This window comes from Saccopteryx bilineata, chromosome 1 (genome assembly GCF_036850765.1).
Source record: "Saccopteryx bilineata isolate mSacBil1 chromosome 1, mSacBil1_pri_phased_curated, whole genome shotgun sequence".
NCBI lineage: Eukaryota > Metazoa > Chordata > Mammalia > Chiroptera > Emballonuridae > Saccopteryx > Saccopteryx bilineata.
The window spans coordinates 21,127,056-21,144,668 of NC_089490.1; the positions used below are offsets into that span (position 1 = coordinate 21,127,056).

The 17,613-nt window shown below is 52.4% G+C and overlaps 1 protein-coding gene across 2 annotated transcripts in view; it reads left to right on the forward strand.

The window, feature by feature from the left end:
* Nucleotides 1-685: 685 nt before the first annotated feature.
* The window catches only part of RSPH9 (radial spoke head component 9), a 32,812-nt gene continuing 15,884 nt past the window's right edge, over nucleotides 686-17,613 (forward strand). Inside the window, exons 1-5 of one of the 2 annotated variants that reach the window (XM_066251348.1) lie at nucleotides 686-933; nucleotides 3,793-3,958; nucleotides 9,027-9,156; nucleotides 9,877-10,023; nucleotides 17,045-17,355. In XM_066251348.1, the coding sequence (XP_066107445.1) occupies nucleotides 707-933; nucleotides 3,793-3,958; nucleotides 9,027-9,156; nucleotides 9,877-10,023; nucleotides 17,045-17,205 (831 nt within the window). In that variant the 5' untranslated portion in view covers nucleotides 686-706 and the 3' untranslated portion in view covers nucleotides 17,206-17,355. Of the gene's footprint in view, nucleotides 934-3,792; nucleotides 3,959-9,026; nucleotides 9,157-9,876; nucleotides 10,024-17,044; nucleotides 17,356-17,613 lie in introns of those variants that run through there. The other variant, XM_066251358.1, reaches the window with a different exon arrangement.

Here is a 17,613-nt window from a genome sequence, read left to right on the forward strand (position 1 = left end):
ACTCTTTTGTACCCCTTTTCACACCCCGTTTTTCCAAGGTGTGGCCCTATGCCTTGCCCCATGGCCTCCATCCCTGTTGCCACTTAGGTGGAATAGTACTATGAAAGGGATAAAGAAAGAGACATCCGAATATTGAAGAGAATGGAGTGGATGGACCCTATTATGTAAGACCTGTGTTTGGTGGGGATTGTGTTAAGATGCCGGAACTTCTAGCACCAAGAGTATCTTAAATTATTTTCTTCACAAATCATTCTGAGGCCAAGAGTGGACATGACTGAAGTGAAATAATACAGCTAGTGTCACTTGTGCTGTTTTTCTTCCTGAGCTCCCACTGCATATACAGTGAGGACTCAATAAACGTAGACTACGTGGAAGGACTCAGGAAAGGCAAAAATACCTACGGAATTCGGGTGGGTTGAGATAGCAAACTTCACACCGGAGACTATTTAAGGGGAACCGCCGATACCGTGACAACTGAACACTTACTGTCACCAACTTGGGAAAGGAAGAGGAAGGGAGCTAAAGTATGTCCAGGCTTTTAGAAAAGGCTCCAAGGCCATTAGGGGTGGCCAGAGGCCCCGGAAGGGGCAGGTCCACCGGTGGGTGAAATCCTACTTCCTGCTTGAGGGAAGGGCGGAGCTTCGGGTCTCCATGGAGACTGCTTATCCTAGCAACCAGGCGGGCGTTGAGCCGAGCGGCTGGTGAGATGGACGCGGAGAGCCTCCTGCTATCCCTGGAGCTGGCATCCGGTAGTGGGCTGGGTCTCAGCCCGGACCGTCGGGCCTCGCTGCTCACCTCCCTTTTGCTGGTTAAACGCGATTACCGCTACAGTCGCGTGCTCTTCTGGGGCCGCATCCTCGGCCTCGTCGCCGATTACTACATCGCGCAGGGTCTGAGTGAGGACCACCTTGCACCGCGCAAGACATTGTACAGGTGGAGGCGGCGCCGGGAGGCGGAGGCCACAGGGAGATACTGAAGGGAGGGCCACTGGGGCCTTGGAGGAGTGGGCGGTGGTAGGAAGTGGAGGCTGGATTTGAGGAGGAGGAAATGGGGAAGGGCCCGAGGGGCGGGGCCGGGGACCTGAGAACCAAGTGGAGGCCAAAGGGGCGGGGAAGTAGGTGGGTAAGGTCTCAGTGGGTGGGGCTATGGCAGGACGCTTCTCTACGTTGAGCGAAGGGTTGCAAGAGAAACTTAGAGGCTGGTAGATTCAGAATAGAGTCTGGGCAAGGGATAGAGGTGTAACAAGGTGGCAGTTCCTGAATAATGGAGACCTGGAGTAGAAGGAATTGAGGGGAAGGGATGAGTTTGAAAGATTTAAGTGGTAGAACTGTCAGGATTTGTGACTTAATGGAGGGAGGTAAAGAAGAGGTCAAGGTTGACTTCTTACAATTTTACAGCTGATTATATGCTGGTGCCACCATTGGGAGAGAATTCAAGAAGCCAGATGAATTCAAGGAGGGAAGACCCCTGGTCGGTTGGCTCAGCGGTAGAGCGTTGGCCCGACGTGTGGAAGTCGTGGGTTCGATTCCCGGCCAGGGCACACAGGAGAAGCACCCATCTGCTTCTCCACCCTTCCCCTTCTCCTTTCTCTCTATCTCTCTCTTCCCCTCCTGCAGCCAAGGCTCCATTGAAGCAAAGTTGGCCCAGGCGTTGAGGATGGCTCCATGGCCTCTGCCTCAGGTGCTAGAATGGCTCCAGCTGCAAGGGAGCAATGCCCTAGAGGGGCTGAACATCACCCCCTTGTGGGCATGCCGGGTAAATCCCCGTTGAGCGCATGCGGGAGTTCGTTTCTCTGCCTCCCTGCTTCTTCAGAAAAAAAAAAAAAAAAAAAAAAAAAAAAAAAAAAAAAAAAGGAGGGAAGACCCAGTAAATTTGGTGTGAGGTGCCTGGAGGCATAAAGTACAGATCTGGAGTCGGAAGAAAAATTTGAACTGAAGCTAGAGATTTGAGACGGGTTTCATTTTATCCTATGAGTTTTTATTTCTTCAGCACTTACTATGTACCAGACATGAATCTAGGCACCAGGAATTCAGTGGGAAGTGAGACAAAGTCCTTGTCTTCATAAAATGTACATTATAGTGCATGTGGAGGGGGAGGGAAGACAGACAATAGGTAAGCGCACACATATATTGCATGTCAGGTGGTGCTGAGTGGTAAGGGGGATAGAGAATACAGGATGGGGTACTATTTATTTATTTATTTGGTATTTTTAGAAAGAGAGGGAGAGAAGATAGGGGGAGGGAGAGAGAGAGGCAGGAACATAGATCTGTTCCTGTATGTTCCCTGACTGGGAATTGAACCAGCAACCTCTGCACTTCCAGACGACGCTCTAACCAACAGAGCTATCTGGCCAGGGCAGGATGGGGTACTATTTTAAATAAGGTGGTCAGGGATGGCCTCTGATATGGCAACATTTGAGAAGAGACCTGAAGCAACTGAGTGAGCTATGTGTTTATTTGAGGGAAAAGTATTCCAGACAAGGCCAAAGGCCCTGAGGCAAGTTCATGCTTAGTGTGTTTGTAACACCTTATATAGGCTAGTGTGACTAAAGAGGAGTGAGGGAGGGGGCTTGTAGGACAGGAGGTCAGAGAGGTAAGGGGCTGGAGACAATCATGCAGGGCCTTATGGGGCATTGTAAGGACTTGGCTCAATGCGAGGTCACTGAAGGTTCTGCACAGAAGCATGATCTAGCTTAGGTTTTAACAGTTGGCTGGGGACTGGACTGAGGTGGGAGTGAGTATGGAAGAGGAGAGACTGGCTAGGAGGCAACTGCAGCATCCAGGCAAGAGTAGATGGTGGCTTGGCCTATACGGGAAGCAATGAGGTTGTGAGAGGTGGTTGGTTGGATTCTGGATGCTAAGTAGTAGCTGGGACCCTGTGAGTCAGCTGGCTGAGACTCCAGAGAGACTCCAGAGAGAAAAGTGGTGAGAACAGATCCCTAGAAATACTTACGGCACTGGAGGAGGGAGGGAGAAGGGAATACCAAAATAAGTAGAAATGGAAACGCATTTGTAGTCTTAGCTCATCCATGGGATGGCCTTCTCCAAAGCAGTTTCTTGGGGTGCTGGGGGCAGAAATCATGGTGAATTGGGCAGAGTGGAAGTGAGGGAGGGGGAGGGCTCCCACCGGGCAAACTGTTTTGAGTTATTGTTCAGAGTTGGGGCAGAGGAGGGAGGGACAGGAAAGAGGCATTTTGTAGAGGGGCACGGACTTGAGGGCTGTTGTTTCAGAAAGCTGAGAAGCTCTTCTGTTGAGAAGGAGGCAGCAGAGTGAAGGAAAGATGAGCGAGAACAGGCTGGGGACACAGACCCTGAGTGGATTGGAGAAGAGAGGGAGGCGGTCCTCTCCTGGGGGGAAGTGAGGAAGAAGGGACTGGGCTGGCTAGTGCTCCTGGGGACCTCAAAGGAGGCGAGGTTCCTGAACCTGGACCCGGCTTTCCTGAGAAATGAGGGAAGAGGGCAGACAGAGCATGAATTAGGGGCCCGCCAAAGCAGAGGCACCTGCAGTTGAGGAAAATTCAGCTTCCAGAACATATCCGGCATCTTACAGTCTAGATATCTAGAAATAAGCTCTTGGAATTTTGGCATGCACACTTTGTGACCTTTAAAAAAATAAAATTGAATATACATCACATATGGGGTGGGGTGCTCCCTAGACACTTAGGGCTTCTGAAGGAAAAGGTGTGACTCCCAGCAGTGTCCGGGCCTCACCCCCCCCCCCCCAAGGGTGGTGGCAGGAAGCCCGAGGTGGGGGTGGGTGAAAACCAGGGGCTGATGCGGATGTTGTCGGCAGCCTGAACTGCATGGAGTGGAGCCTCTTGCCCCCCGCCACGGAGGAGATGGTGGTGCAGACGGCTGTGGTGAAGGGCCGCTTCATGGGGGACCCCTCCCATGAGTATGAACACACGGAGCCGCAGAAGGTGAAGGAGGGGGACAAAGTCTTTGAAGAAGAAGTTGTGGTGAGTGACGACGAGGAGGGGCACTTGAAGGAAGAGGGCCTGGGCCATCCCAAACCCAGCCCGAGAGAAACACGGACAACAACATGACACATGGCTCCTGAGCGACCCGGTGGGGAGTGGGGGCGGTTCTTGCGGAGCCTGGCTCTGGGGTCGGGGCAGCAAAGAAGGGCTCGGTGCTAAGCTCTGGGGGAAGGGCATGGGCACAGGTTATATTTTTGTATCGATTTTTGTTTTCCTAAATAATACATCCACATGGTTCAAAATTCAAAGGTATAAAAGGAATATAGTAAAGTGTTCCTCCCATCCCTGTCCTCCAGTCACCCAGGCCCTTCTCTGGGGGACAGTAATGTCACTGCTTTGGTGTATATCTAAATCTTGCTTCTCAAAGTGCAGCCTGGATCAGAAGCATCACTAAGCCTGGGAGTTAAAAGTGCAGAGCATGGGGGTGGGGCACATGGGACCTGCATTTTAGCACATTCCCAGGGATTCAAGACCACATTTAAGTGTGAGAAGCTCTATTTCCAGAGACATTTTATGCAAATACAAACCCAAACAAATACCTTACCTCTACTTATTGTCTTTTTATCTTAAAAACAAAACAAACCCGAATAGCCTGACCAGGTGGTGGCTCAGTGGATAGAGCATTGGACTGGGATTCTGAGGACCTACGTTCAAAACCCGGAGGTCGCTGGCTTGAGCATGGGCTCATCCGGCTTGAGTGCAGGCTCACCAGCTTGAGTGAGGGGTCACTGACTTGAGCGTGGGATCATAGCATGACCCCATGGTTCCTGGCTTGAGCCCAAAGGTCTCTGGCTTGAAGCCCAGTGTCACTAGCTTGAGCAAGGGGTCACTCACTCTGCTCTACCCCCCCCCCCATCAAGGCACATATGAGAAAGCAATCAATGAACAACTAAGGTGCTGCAACAAAGAATTGATGCTTCTCATCTCTCTCCTGTCTGTCTGTCCTCTTCTCTCTCTGCCAAAAACAAACAAACACAAATGGCAGCAAGGTGCACACAATTCCGCACCTTGCATATTTTACCGAGTGGTACATTTTGGAGATCTCTCTACATCAGTACCTTCAGGAACCTCCCTGCTCTTTACCGTTGTGTGAATGCTCCATAATGTAGCCAGTGTCTTTTTCATGGAAGTGGAGGTTTCCAAGGTGTAGCTCTGACAAACAGTGCCACAGTGAGTGACCTTTATTACATCATTCCCTGTGCATGCAGTCTATCTGAACGACCAATTCCTAGAAATGGAAACCTAGGTCAAAAAGTAAGGAGCCCAAGTGTTGAAACTAGACAAGCCCAGAATTCAAAATGCAGCCTCCGCACTTGAACCCGGGTGATGCCCAAATCTTGGTTCGAGTCTCTGATGCTGCAACACCCAGCCCCTCCCACCTGACAGCCTAACTTCCTTTCTGTTTTATTCTCTGTAAAATTGGGATAATTATATTTACTTCTCAGGCTTGTGCAGATTAAATGGGGTGACATATTTAAAGCCCTTGGCCTAGACACTTATTAAATATTAGTTTCCATCTTCCTCTTTGTAAGTAATTCCAGTCGATAACATGGGAAACAGGTGGCTGAGTGCCTGGGGGGCACGTTCTCCCTGTCAAGTGCTGTTTTCCCCGACATCTCGATGAAATCCTCTTGCTCAGGGTTGTCCTTGGTATTGATTATAACCAAATTTCATCTGCATAAAAATGTTATAATATGGGATAATGCTTGGGAAATAGTGTTAAGTCAAAGAGTAGGATGTGAAAAAAATTGGATATAAAACTATATAAACTATGACTCTAATTATGCTTTAAGTATATGCATAGAAAAAACAATAGCCGGCCCTGGCCGTTTGGCTCAGTGGTAGAGCGTCAGCCTGCTGTGCGGAAGTCCTGGGTTTGATTCCCGAACAGGGCACACAGGAGAAGTGCTCATCTGCTTCTCCACCCCTCTCCCTGTCCTTCCTCTCTGTCTCTCTCATCCCCTCCCGCCGCCAAGGCTCCATTGGAGCAAAGATGGCCGGGGCGCTGGGGATGGCTCCGTGGCCTCTGCCTCAGGCGCTAGAGTGGCTCTGGTCTCAACAGAGTGACGCCCTGGAGGGGCAGAGCATCACCCCCTGGTGGGCATGCCGGGTGGATTCCGGTAGGGCACATGCGGGAGTCTGACTGCCTCCCCGTTTCCAGCTTCAGAAAAATACAAAAAAAAAAAAAAAAGAAAAAAAAAAGAAAAAGAAAAAACAATAGCCCTGGCCAGGTAGCAGTTGGTTAGAGCATTGTCCTGATATGCCAAGGTTGTGGGTTTGATCCCTGATCAGGACACATATAAGAATCAGCTGGTGGGTGCATAAATAAGTGGAACAATAAATCAATGTTTCTCTCTCTCTCTCAAACCAATAAATAAATTTAAAAAAAGAGAAAAAAGAAAAATGGATAGGAGCAAGTATACTAATACTAGAAAGCCCAGCGGTCATACAAAATGACCGCTGTTCTAGATATTATAAATTGTAATTAAAATGATTTGTGCAAAAGTGTCTGCTAATTCAAACTGAATTACCCAGGGCAGGTGGCGAGGACGCCCCTTTGCTTACTGCCCCACGGGGTTTCCCCTTTCTACTTGCTTAATTGCTTAAAGTCGAGTGCAATGAAGGAAACCACTGGCGGTACATTTCTTAAGAGCCACCGCTAGCTCAATAAATAAAGGTGATTTAAATAATAAAATGTTAATTCACATGTCAAAGATCTCTTTGTACACAACATTTCTTGTGTAGATCTTTCCATCATTTTTAAGCTCGCCTTGCAGAGGACTATCAATTATTTTTTAATTTTACGTCCGTTCTTTCACGAACTCTTGAACAGGCAACATAAAGTTGACCATGTCCAAATGCAGGCTCAGGTAAAAAAATGCCAACACGCTTAAGTGTTTGGCCCTGAGACTTATTGATGGTCATAGCAAAGGCAAGTTTTACAGGAAATTGTCTACATCTCAATTGAAATGGCAACCCTGTTTGAGATGGAGCCAAATCAATTCTTGGAATGACATGTATTTCACATTTAGAGGAGTCAGTCAAAGACTTAGCTATTACATTATTTTTCAATTGGAGAACCTCTAGTCTTGTACCATTGCAAAGACCCCTTCTGGTGTTAAGATTTCTTAACAGCATAATAATTGCTCCAATCTTTAACCTCAATTTGTGAGGTGGCATGCCAGAAGGCGGGACTATTTGAATGCCATGGCAACTTCACCCCATTGGCTAGTACAGTTACGCAAGCAACCAATAAACTATCGGCGACAAACAGACACTTAAGCCGCATATAATAAAGATGGTATCAGTGATATCTTTAGGAGACAGGATTATAAATAGTTTTAATTCTCTTAGGGGTATACTATAAAATATTTCTGATAACCCAAATACATGCATAGATTACCCAAACATATGCATAGTTTACAGTGAGCATGATTGCTTTTATATTTTCAAAAGGCAAAATAAGCAACATGTGAATCTGATGATTGGGTGGTTATGTTTCTGGAAGGGGACATAAAAAACCATTAGCTGTGGTTGCCCCTGGTGAGGGCAATGGGGGCGGCGAGGGATGGGGTAAGAGAGACTGCTATTTTTTTTTTAGTTTTATTTTATTGTTTATTTATTTATTTATTTGAGAGAGAGAGAGAGAGAGAAGACAAGAAGGGAGAGAGATGAGAAGCATCAACTCATAATTGTATCACTAGTTGTTCATTGATTGCTTCTCATACTTGCCTTGACTGGGAGGCTCAAGCTAAGCCAGTGACCCCTTGTTCAAGCCATCGACCATGGGATTATGTTAATGAGCCTGCACTCAAGCTGGTGACCTCAGGATTTTAAGCCTGGGACCTCAATGTGCCACTACTGGTCAGGTTATTTATTTTGCATTGGTTGATTTTAGGGGGAGAGAGAGAGGAAGGAAGAGAGAGAGAAACATCGATTTGTTCTACTTCTTTATGCATTCATTGCTTGATTCCTGTATGTGTCCTGACCGGGGATCAAACCCCAACCTTGGTGTATCAGGATGACACTCTAACCAATTGAGCTACCCAGCCAGGGCTTTTTTTTTTGTAGTTTTAAATACTGCACCACCAGTATGTATTAGTAATTTGAAAAAGAAAGAAAATCTTTTTTTATTCTTATTATTTTTTCTTTTACTTAGCAGCAGGGAGGCAGAAAGACAGATTCACACATGCGCCCTGACTGGGATCCACTTGGAAAGCCCCCTATGGGGCGATGCTCTGCCCATCTGGGGCCACTGCTCCGTTGCTCAGCAACCGAGCTCTTTTAGCCCCTGAGGCAAAGCCATGGAGCCATCCTCAGTGCCCAGGACCAACTTTCTAGAATCGAGCCATGGCTGCAGGAGGAGAAGAGAGAGACAAAAATAGAGAGAGAAAAGGGGAGAGGGATGGTTGCTTCTCCTGTGTGCCCTGACCAAGAATCAAACTTGGGATATCCACACGCCTCGCTGACGGTCTGCTGCTGAGCCAACTGGCCAGGGCCAAGAAAGAAAATCTTTATTTTTTTTATTTTATTATTTTATTTTTATTTTTTACAGAGACAGAGAGAAAAAGTTAGAGAGAGAGAGAGATAGATAGGGACAGACAGACAGGAATGGAGAGAGATGAGAAGCATCAATCATCAGTTTTTCATTGCGACACCTTAGTTGTTCACTGATTGCTTTCTCATATGTGCCTTGACTGCGGGCCTTCAGCAGACTGAGTAACCCCTTGCTCAAGCCAGCGACCTTGGGTCCAAGCTGGTGAGCTTTTGCTCAAACCAGATGAGCCCGCACTCAAGCTGGCGACCTCGGGGTCTCGAACCTGGGTCCTCCGCATCCCAGTCTGATGCTCTATCCACTGCGCCACCGCCTGGTCAGGCAAGAAAGAAAATCTTGATAGGAGGAAAGGGAGAACTCACTTGGTGTGATTTTCCATGGGCCTGTCTTCCACCCTGCGTGACCCAGGTCAGATGGTGTTGCAGAGGGACCTCCACCAGGGGTGAGTGGGCACAGTTCCCTTGCAGGACGGCTTGTCTCCTGTCTCTTCAGGTCCGGATCAAGGAAGAGACCCGCTTGGTGTCCATAATTGACCAGATAGACAAGGCTGTATCTATTGTCCCCCGAGGTGCCCTCTTTAAGACCCCCTTCGGGCCCATCCATGTCAATCGGACCTTTGAAGGTGAGTTCTCTGGGGCCCTCTCATGGGCAGGAGGGCATCTCTTTCCAAGCATAGTCAGACATATGTTTGAGAGTCTGGGCGAACCTGCCCACTTGCTCAGAGGAGGAGCAGCTGTGACTACATCAGTGGGGAGGATGTGTCCAACGACCTGGCACTGGCGGTTGGCATGGGTTACTCAGGCACTGGACCCTGACTCTTTTCTGCCTGAGGGTGGAAGAGCGTTTTCCACCTGGGTCCCATGGCCCTGTATGGGTCTGGCCTCCCTGCCTTTTTTCACTTTCATCCTCCTTGGACTCTCCTCATTGCAGAGTCTGGGTCACATCTGGGCTGAGACTGACCTGTGGTGGCGCAGTGGATAAAGCACCGACCTGGAATGCCAGGGTTGCTGGTTCAAAACCCTGGGCTTGCCCAGTCAAAGCACATATGAGAAGCAACTAGTACAAGTTGATAGCTTCCTGCTCCTCCCCTCCCCTCCCCTCCTCTCTCTCTCCTTTATGTAAAAAAAAAAAAAAATATATATATATATATTATATATAATATATATATAATATATATATATGGGCTGAGTGGATACTATTACTATTGCCTTTTCTTCCTTAAGTTCTCCATCAGTAGTGGACTGAGGCTTTTGTGAGCCCCTCCTCGGGGTCCCCATGCATAGAGAAAGCGAGCTGAGCTGTGGGCACCTCTCCCCCCTTCCTACCTGCCACCTCGTTTTAGGACTCTCCTTGTCTGAAGCCAAGAAGCTCAGCTCCTACTTCCACTTCAGGGAGCCTGTGGAGCTGAAGAACAAGACCTTGCTTGAGAAGGCCGACCTGGACCCCTCCCTGGACTTCCTGGACTCCTTGGAGCATGACATCCCCAAAGGTACTAGCCAATTATTTCAAGGACATTGGATCTGCTCCCAGGCCAGAGCTGTGGGCCATGCACCTGCCATTCTCCTCTGAGAGTGGACCCAGAGGCCTGGGTGGGAAGTGACAGTTCAGAGGGTAGACCTCAGGGTCCAGTACAAGGTTCCACTCACAGTCGACAGTCGGTAAATGTTTGTGGACAAATACGTGTAAATGTGCTTTCACTGAAAGGAGGTCTCCGAGTGTCTCTTGATTTTCCTATCAATCTTCAATAGAGGCATACATCCATCTCAGCTGTTTGGCTGGGGTTAGATCCGGTGCTTGGCACATAGCTGGTGCTCAGTCAGTGGGTACCGCCTGACCGAATAGCAAAGCATGTGCTAAAGAAATGAGTTTTGCACATTTGCTTCCTGCTGTGTCTGTGGGACTTTTAAATCTTGAAATGTACAGCTTCAGAGGCCTGCCTGCGCTTCAGGGCCCCACCAGGCCGGGCACCCGCTCCTGTGTGGGGGTGTCGCAGCGCCCCCGTTTCCTGCCCCTGAGTCTCCCCGGGACAGAGGAACACGGTCTGGGAAGATGCCCTTGCTTGGAGGCTGCCCCTCCGGACAGGTGCCAGGCCCGGGCAATCCGGGCACTGGCTCAGCGCCCTGGCCTCTCTCTCTTCCCACCTTTGGTGTTCCTGAGAGCTGAGGGACCTGCTGTCGATGATGGCCATCGGAATGATAATGGTCACTACTCATAAAAGCAGTGACACTGTGTTGTGTGCTAGGCACTGTGCTCAGCCCCTTCCATGCCTTATCTCATCTTTATATTCATACTCAAGTAGGTACAGTTATTATCCTCATTTTATGGATGGAGAAACAGAGGCACAGAGTTAAACCCAAGGGAACAGCAAATGATAGAGCATTAGGCTCCAGAGCTCTGGCGTTAACTGTGGTGTCAGGTGGATGGTGTCTCCCTTTAAGTGGACAATGGGGGTTGCAGGGCCACTGGAAGAAACACTTCTGAGGGGCAATCAGCTGCCCAGTGGGGCTGGAGCTCAGGGTGGGGGCAGGACAGCCCTCGTGGTTAAAGGAGAGGGCTCTGGGGTTAGCCTGGCTGGAATCCTGAGTCTGCCCCTTTCTAGTTGTGCAACCTTGGGCAAGTCCCTCAATTGCCTTGTGTCTCAATTTCTTCATTTCTAAAAGGGAAATAATGATATTTTCAACCTTGTTGGGTTGTTATGAGAATTAAGAGTTAACACATATATAAGATGCTTCTAACCGTGAATAACACATAGTAAGACCTCATATAAAAATTAATACTGCCCTGGCAGGTTGCCTCAGTGGTAGAGCATCGGCCTGGCGTGCAGGAGTCCCGGATTCGATTCCCAGCCAGGGCACACAGGAGAGGCACCCATCTGCTTCTCCACTCCTCCCTGTCTCCTTCCTCTCTGTCTCTCTCTTCCCCTCCCGCAGCCAAGGCTCCATTGGAGCAAAGTTGGTGCGGGCGCTGAGGATGGCTCCATGGCCTCTGCCTCAGGAGCTAGAATGGCTCTGGTTGCAACAGAGCAACACCCCAGATGGGCAGAGCATCGCCTCCTGGTGGGCATGCCGGGTGGATCCTGATCGGGCGCATGCGGGAGTCTGTCTGACTGCCTCCCCGTTTCCAACTTTAGAAAAATACAAAAGAAAAAATTAATACTTATTACTGATATATTTTTAGTGGCAAAAGTCTTAAGAGGTGAGTTGGGCAGGCCTGGGAGAGCCTACAGGGCCAAGGGTAGGAGGCCTTCTGGTGGCTTGTGAACAGGTCTGTGATAATAAGGTAGTGGTGCATGATGGACAGAGAAGGGGCAAGCCAGGGACCTGGAGGCCTTCTCAGGGCTACTGCAGTGCCCCAGGGGCCAGGCAGTGGGTCCCAAGTGGCTAAGGGCTGCCAGCAAGAAATGACTACTCTGAATTTGTCCACATGGGGGTGCTCAAGACAAGGCTCCCTAAGCATGGAAAGGGGCTCCTAGACCTCTGGGGGAGATACAGGTTTTTCAGCGTTGGGACACTTCTCACCATGAGACACACTTTCCAGACTCCAATTGTCTCTTCCAGCTCAGTGCTCCCAGCCACACTTCCCTGGGGGGTTGATAAAGGGAGCAGGAATGTTGTGATGGTGGGACCCTGTACCAAGGGCTGAAGGAAGGGGGGAGAAAAGTCCTCTTAATACCCCGAATCTGGGGGCAGCAGCCCCACCTCCCCATTCAAGGTGAGGCCAGAAAGCCCTGCTCGGTGCTTACTTCTCTGGCCTCTCACCTGCAGCCGATGCTCCAGACCAGAGCAAGGGGGTGAGGCTCCTTCTCCACAGTGCTGGGTGACTAGGGGCGAACACAAGAGCACCTCCCACCTTGTAGCCTCACCCTCTGTGCGGTAGGAGGGACAAGGAGCGTGCTAGGACCTTCGCAGCCAGGACCAAAGCTGGCCGGGTGGGCTGTGGGGGTCCAGCAAAGTCTTCCTGCGGGAACCCCATCAGTCTATCTGCCCTGCCATTGGGGGCTAACGGAGACACGGGAGGCAGCTGTCTCTCCTGCAGCAGGGGATAAGATATAGAGCACTGTGGGTCTTCCTAAAGTTTGCTGGGGCCACCCTGATATGTCCAGTCAGCAGGTGAATTATCAGGCCCCTGGAGGTACGGGATCTGGGCCTGGGAGGTGGGCAAGTAGCAGTGGCCCGAGGCCCTGGACATTCTGCCCTCATGGTGGCCCTCAGGGCTGAAGGGTCAGCTGATGGTTTGACATCCCAGTCCACTCCACCCGTTACTTTGTCCTCAGTGCGCAGCAGCCTTGGGATGTGAGGGCCCCTGGCATCTCCGGGGGGGGGGGGGGCTGAGGGGAGGGGAGGGATGCTCTTGGCTTGACCTTGGGAAATCTCCCAGCTTTTGGGCCTCTGGCTCCCTTCCTCCCAGAGCCACTAGCAGAACGCTCCAGGAAGCGAGGCCCAGGCCTTCCTCACGCTGACTTGGGGGACATGCTGTAGGGGTGGAAGTGTGGTTGGGGAGAGCAGACACTCGGGTTTAGCCCCGACTCCCTTCCTTATCTGCCAGTTCAAAAGCAGGAGCTGCTAGGAGGCTGTCCTGCCTGGCAGACGGCAGCCAGAATGGGCTGGGCTGCTCTGGGGCCAGAATCCTGGGGAAGAGGCCCTGGGACACCCGCTCCGCCTGGCGGGCAAATTTGGCAGGTGGAATTTCGGGGTCTGAAGTTTTCTACCCAAGTAAGATCATTATCTCCTTCCTGGGTCTGAGGCAGTTGTTTGCGGGTACTTTATGTCACCTGTGAGCAGGTTTAGTATAGGTTGGCCCTGTCCCTGAGACTCCTGTCCATGGTGGTAGGTCAGGTGATCAGCAGCTTGTCCCTGGGCCAGTGTGGAACCATTAATGCTCTCCTGGGCTGTCCTGCCACGCCTTGGGGTCTGAGTTTTGGGAGTGAGTAGCTTTGGGGGCAGAACCTCCCTCCCAGTGGATGGTGGATTCAGGGAGACAGCTAGGAGCTGTCTGCGCTTGGGCTGCAGCCAGGTGAGACAGATGGAGAGCCAGGTCAGGAGGCCAGGTTTCTAGGTAGCACTTTTGCCATTCTGTGCTCCTTAACTTTTCACTCCATTAGCAAATAGCCACTGAGCAGCTATTATGCCCCAGGCACAGGGGATGTCACCATCCTTGCCTCCCAGAGGTTTGGGAAGACCAAATGAAACAGAGTAAGTGGAAATGTAAAATAGAAGGTGCCCCACAAATGAAATCATTGTGTCCCGGGAAGCGGAGAGGGGTAGGCAGAGTGGCGAGGAAAGCAAAGCATGAGGGGTGGAGGGCAGGGCTCCTTTCTTTGCTCCACTCCGCAAGGGAGCTGACTCCTCTCCAGGACTGTGGGGAACTGCCTGGCCTGGGGCCTCTGGGGCTCCTCGCAAGTGAACTCTCAGCTGCAATGACCAGTTCAGGCAGCAGAGGGCAGCAAGGGGCCTGCCTGCCTGGAAAGCAGCCTTTAAATTGTGGAGGGGGTGGCTGGGGAGGGCTGGGGGACAGTGAAGACAGGGATGCAGTATTGGAGTGTTGGGGTACATGCTACCCTTTACCAGCTTTCTCTTGGGGTGTATGCCTGTGGTTGCTCCGACCCAGTCCCTTAGAGACCTGGCTGACAGGTGCTCAGCCTTCTGGACCAGGGACCTGGCCTTACCCACTGTAGACATGGCACTCTTCTGCCTCTGTGCTCTGCTATAGACCCCCGTAGAGGGTTTGACCATACCTTGTGGTCCTGGTGTGGTGGGAGTATCTGCTCTGAGAAGGACCCCATACCTATTTGTGTGTGTGTGACACATTGTGTCATGCTGGTCTGAGAGGGTTTAAGCCATCTGCTGCCCCTGGACAGCCCTGACCCCAGCCTGGCCCACTGTCCCCCTCAAACTGAATCTCAGAGCTTTGCTGCCTCTTCCTGGAGGCAGGATAGTGTAGTTAAGAGAAGCATACCCTAGCCTGAGGTTTCCGCAGTAGCAGTGGGCAAGGCCCCGGGGCTCTGGACAGCGAGGGCTTCCTGCTGACTGCAGTGGGCCCTGTTCCCGATTGCCAGCTTGTTCCCCGCCACAGCCTCAAAACACAGAGCTTGCAGAAGAGAGTGGGTGCCAGGGGGCAGGAGGGGAGGTCTGGGGAGACTGGGAGAGACGACAGCGCACTGTAACCGCAGGGCCACAGGAGGCTGCTTCTCCTGGAATCCTAGTGGAGGAGAAGACTGGTCGCCGGCTGGGCCCAGGCCTTCCAGCAGTTGCAATAAGAAAAATGGGTGAAGGTGACAGCAAGTACCTGGCTTCCCAGGTAGACACTACGTGACTCCTGGCACGTTGAGTCTGTGTGTTTCCTGGGCAACCAGCTGAGCCAGGAACAAGGAGAGGACAGGAGTGTGACAGGAATGCAAGGGAGGGCGGGTGGCAGTGTTGCTGGCAGGCCGGCCCCTCACACACTGCTTCGGCCCCAGCCAGCACCCTCTGCCTGCTTGGCCTGCTTCCCCCTGCCCCCCAGGGGTCACTGTATTTCTCTAGCACCCGTGTCCGTTTCTCCTTGCTCTCGGGGGGTGGGAGTGGGGCAGCCCCTGCTGACAAGCCTGGGCCTCATCCATTGGAGGAAAGAGGTGGCCAAAACCTAGGTGGGCAGGCTAGTGTAAGGGAAGGTCAGGACCCAGCCCCTGCCCTGGGTGTGCCAATATGCTGGCAGCAGTGATGAGAGCGTCACTGGCAAACGATGAGTGGTCTGGGTTGGGGGGCCGCAGGAGCCCATCCTTGCAGGGCAGCATTTGGCCCAGGCGGGCTGCAAGCTGCCCTCCCTGTGGGTGAGGCAGAGCCTGACCTTTCTCAGTTCAAAGGGGCCCTGTGACTGTGAGCTCCTAGGAAGTGGAGGGACTGTTCCCAGATGGTGCTCTGGGAACTGGAGGCTGGTGGTGGTGACTAAGGGATGCTAGGGATGTACCTTCCTGGGGTCTGTGCCTCTTGCCAAAGGCTGAATACAGGGCACTGGGAATGTGTGGTTCTGCCATCCCTGCTCTCATCACCCCAGGCATGTTTCCTGGATGAGAGACTAGGAAAGCAACAGGCTAAGTCCTTAGGCCTCTGAGGACAGGCCTGGGAAGTGAAAGACTTCTGGGGCCCAGAAGTAGAATTGTAGGAGCCGGGGGAACACTCCCCTTCTCGGACCAGGAAAGCACCCCAACCCCCTTCCTAGGCAGTGCCCCAGCCACTGGTAACCCAGGGACACTCCGTGATGCTGTCTGGCCAGCACTGGGTGAGCCTAGGGGTGTGGATCAAGCCCACACTGTAGCTCCTGCTCCATCTCATGTGAGGGCGGTGGCACTGGGTGCAGCCACCGCAGCGGGCTCCCAGCAGCCCCCCAGAGCAGGCGGGGCAGTGGACCTGTGTGCACTGGAAAGTGCTGCCTTGATCTGGGCAGGTGACAGCGCCCTCAGTAGGGCTGAGTGCCGACAGGGCCAGGGGCTCCTGGTGGTCAGGTCCCTTGGCTGCAGGGTGGCCCCTGTGGGTGGGGACTGAGCTCTGAGGCTGCTGGGTGTGGAGTGACCAGGGTGGGCCACGGTGGAGGCCTGTGGGGAAAGCGGGCGGCAGGGGCCAAGCAGCGGGGCTGAGCTGGCAGCTGATGAAGGCCTCGGCACAGCTCTCAGAGCATCACTGGCTGGTCCGGCACCAAAACCTTCAAAGCATTTGCCTTCCTGGCAGGGCCTGGAGCAGAACTGTGGCCTGGCCGGGAGGGGCCTGGTGCGCAGGGGAATAGAAGCTCCAGATCTGTATCCAGAGGCGATTTTCCCAGGCTCCCTCCTCCCACACAGCGGCTCCCTCCCTTGGCTCTGGAAATGGATCAGGTCCTTCCCGCCAAGTCCTCATGGCTGTACAACTCAGCCCTGGGCCTGGCTGCTCCTGTCTGGGGAGCAAAATCCAGGGCAGGACCCAGGATAGACAAAGGCTCATTAGCTGTAGCCCAAATTCCCTCCCACCAAGGATGGCTCCTGGTCCACCAGCTGCCAGAAAGGGCTATTGAGCTAGGAGGCCCGAAACGGCCAAACTTGCGTGAGAGCCCCTGGTAGGTCTGATCTGTCTCAGAGCAGAGGCTTCTGGGACTGGGGAAGAGAGAGCAAAATAACGAGTGGGGGCCAACCGCACTTGGACTGAAGGTCACTAGTGACTGTGCCTCACAGAGGGTGACAGGGAGCTGCGGTCTCCCCAAGCCGGTTACAACTCCCCTCTGCCTGTGGACTCAGCTTCCTCCCCCACTCAACCTTTCACTAGACTCGCTGACAGGAACAAAACGCACTCATTTGAGTTTCACCTCTCTTCATTTCCTTTGCCTTCCCTTCGGAAGTGGTTTTAGTGAACATTGAAATGGCGACAAGGCAATCGGGAGGAGTGAAGAGCTGGGGTAACGACCCCGTCTCCCCTTTCCCCAGGGGAACCTGGCCCAGGCCTGGCTGCCCCGGAGCGGGTGGGCAGAGCGCTCGCGCCACAGCCCAGGCCTCGCTTCCTCCCCAGGGTCCTGGAGCGTCCAGATGGAGAGGGGCAACTCCCTGGTGGTGCTGCGCAGCCTGCTCTGGCCCGGCCTCACCTTCTACCACGTTCCCTGGACCAAGAACTACGGCCATGTCTACGTGGGCACCGGGGAGAAGAACATGGACTTGCCCTTCATGCTGTAGAAGGGGCCAGCCTGGGGCCTTTTTCTGCAGAGCATAAACATTTTCACGTATTTCAGGGAACTGGGTCTAAAAATTTTCATACATTTCAGGGAACTGGGTCTGTCTGTCCTGTCCAGCCACATCCCCTCATTTCCGCCTCCACCCCAGTGTCCCGGCTGAGGAGGCCCAGGGAGCAGCAAGGCCCAGCTCTAAAGCAGGTGGCGGAGGGTCAGAACGTGGCAACACGGGAGAGGATGGTGGGCAGAAATGGCAGCAGGTGACAGCGGGAGCCCTTGAGGAAGGCAGCTCTGGGACTCAGCGTAGTCACCAATGGGCCAGGCAGCCTAACTCACCTCCTTGCAGCCCCCAGGCCCAAGACTTAACAGCTGTCACAGAGGATAGGAACCCGTTTGGCCCACGAATCCCCCT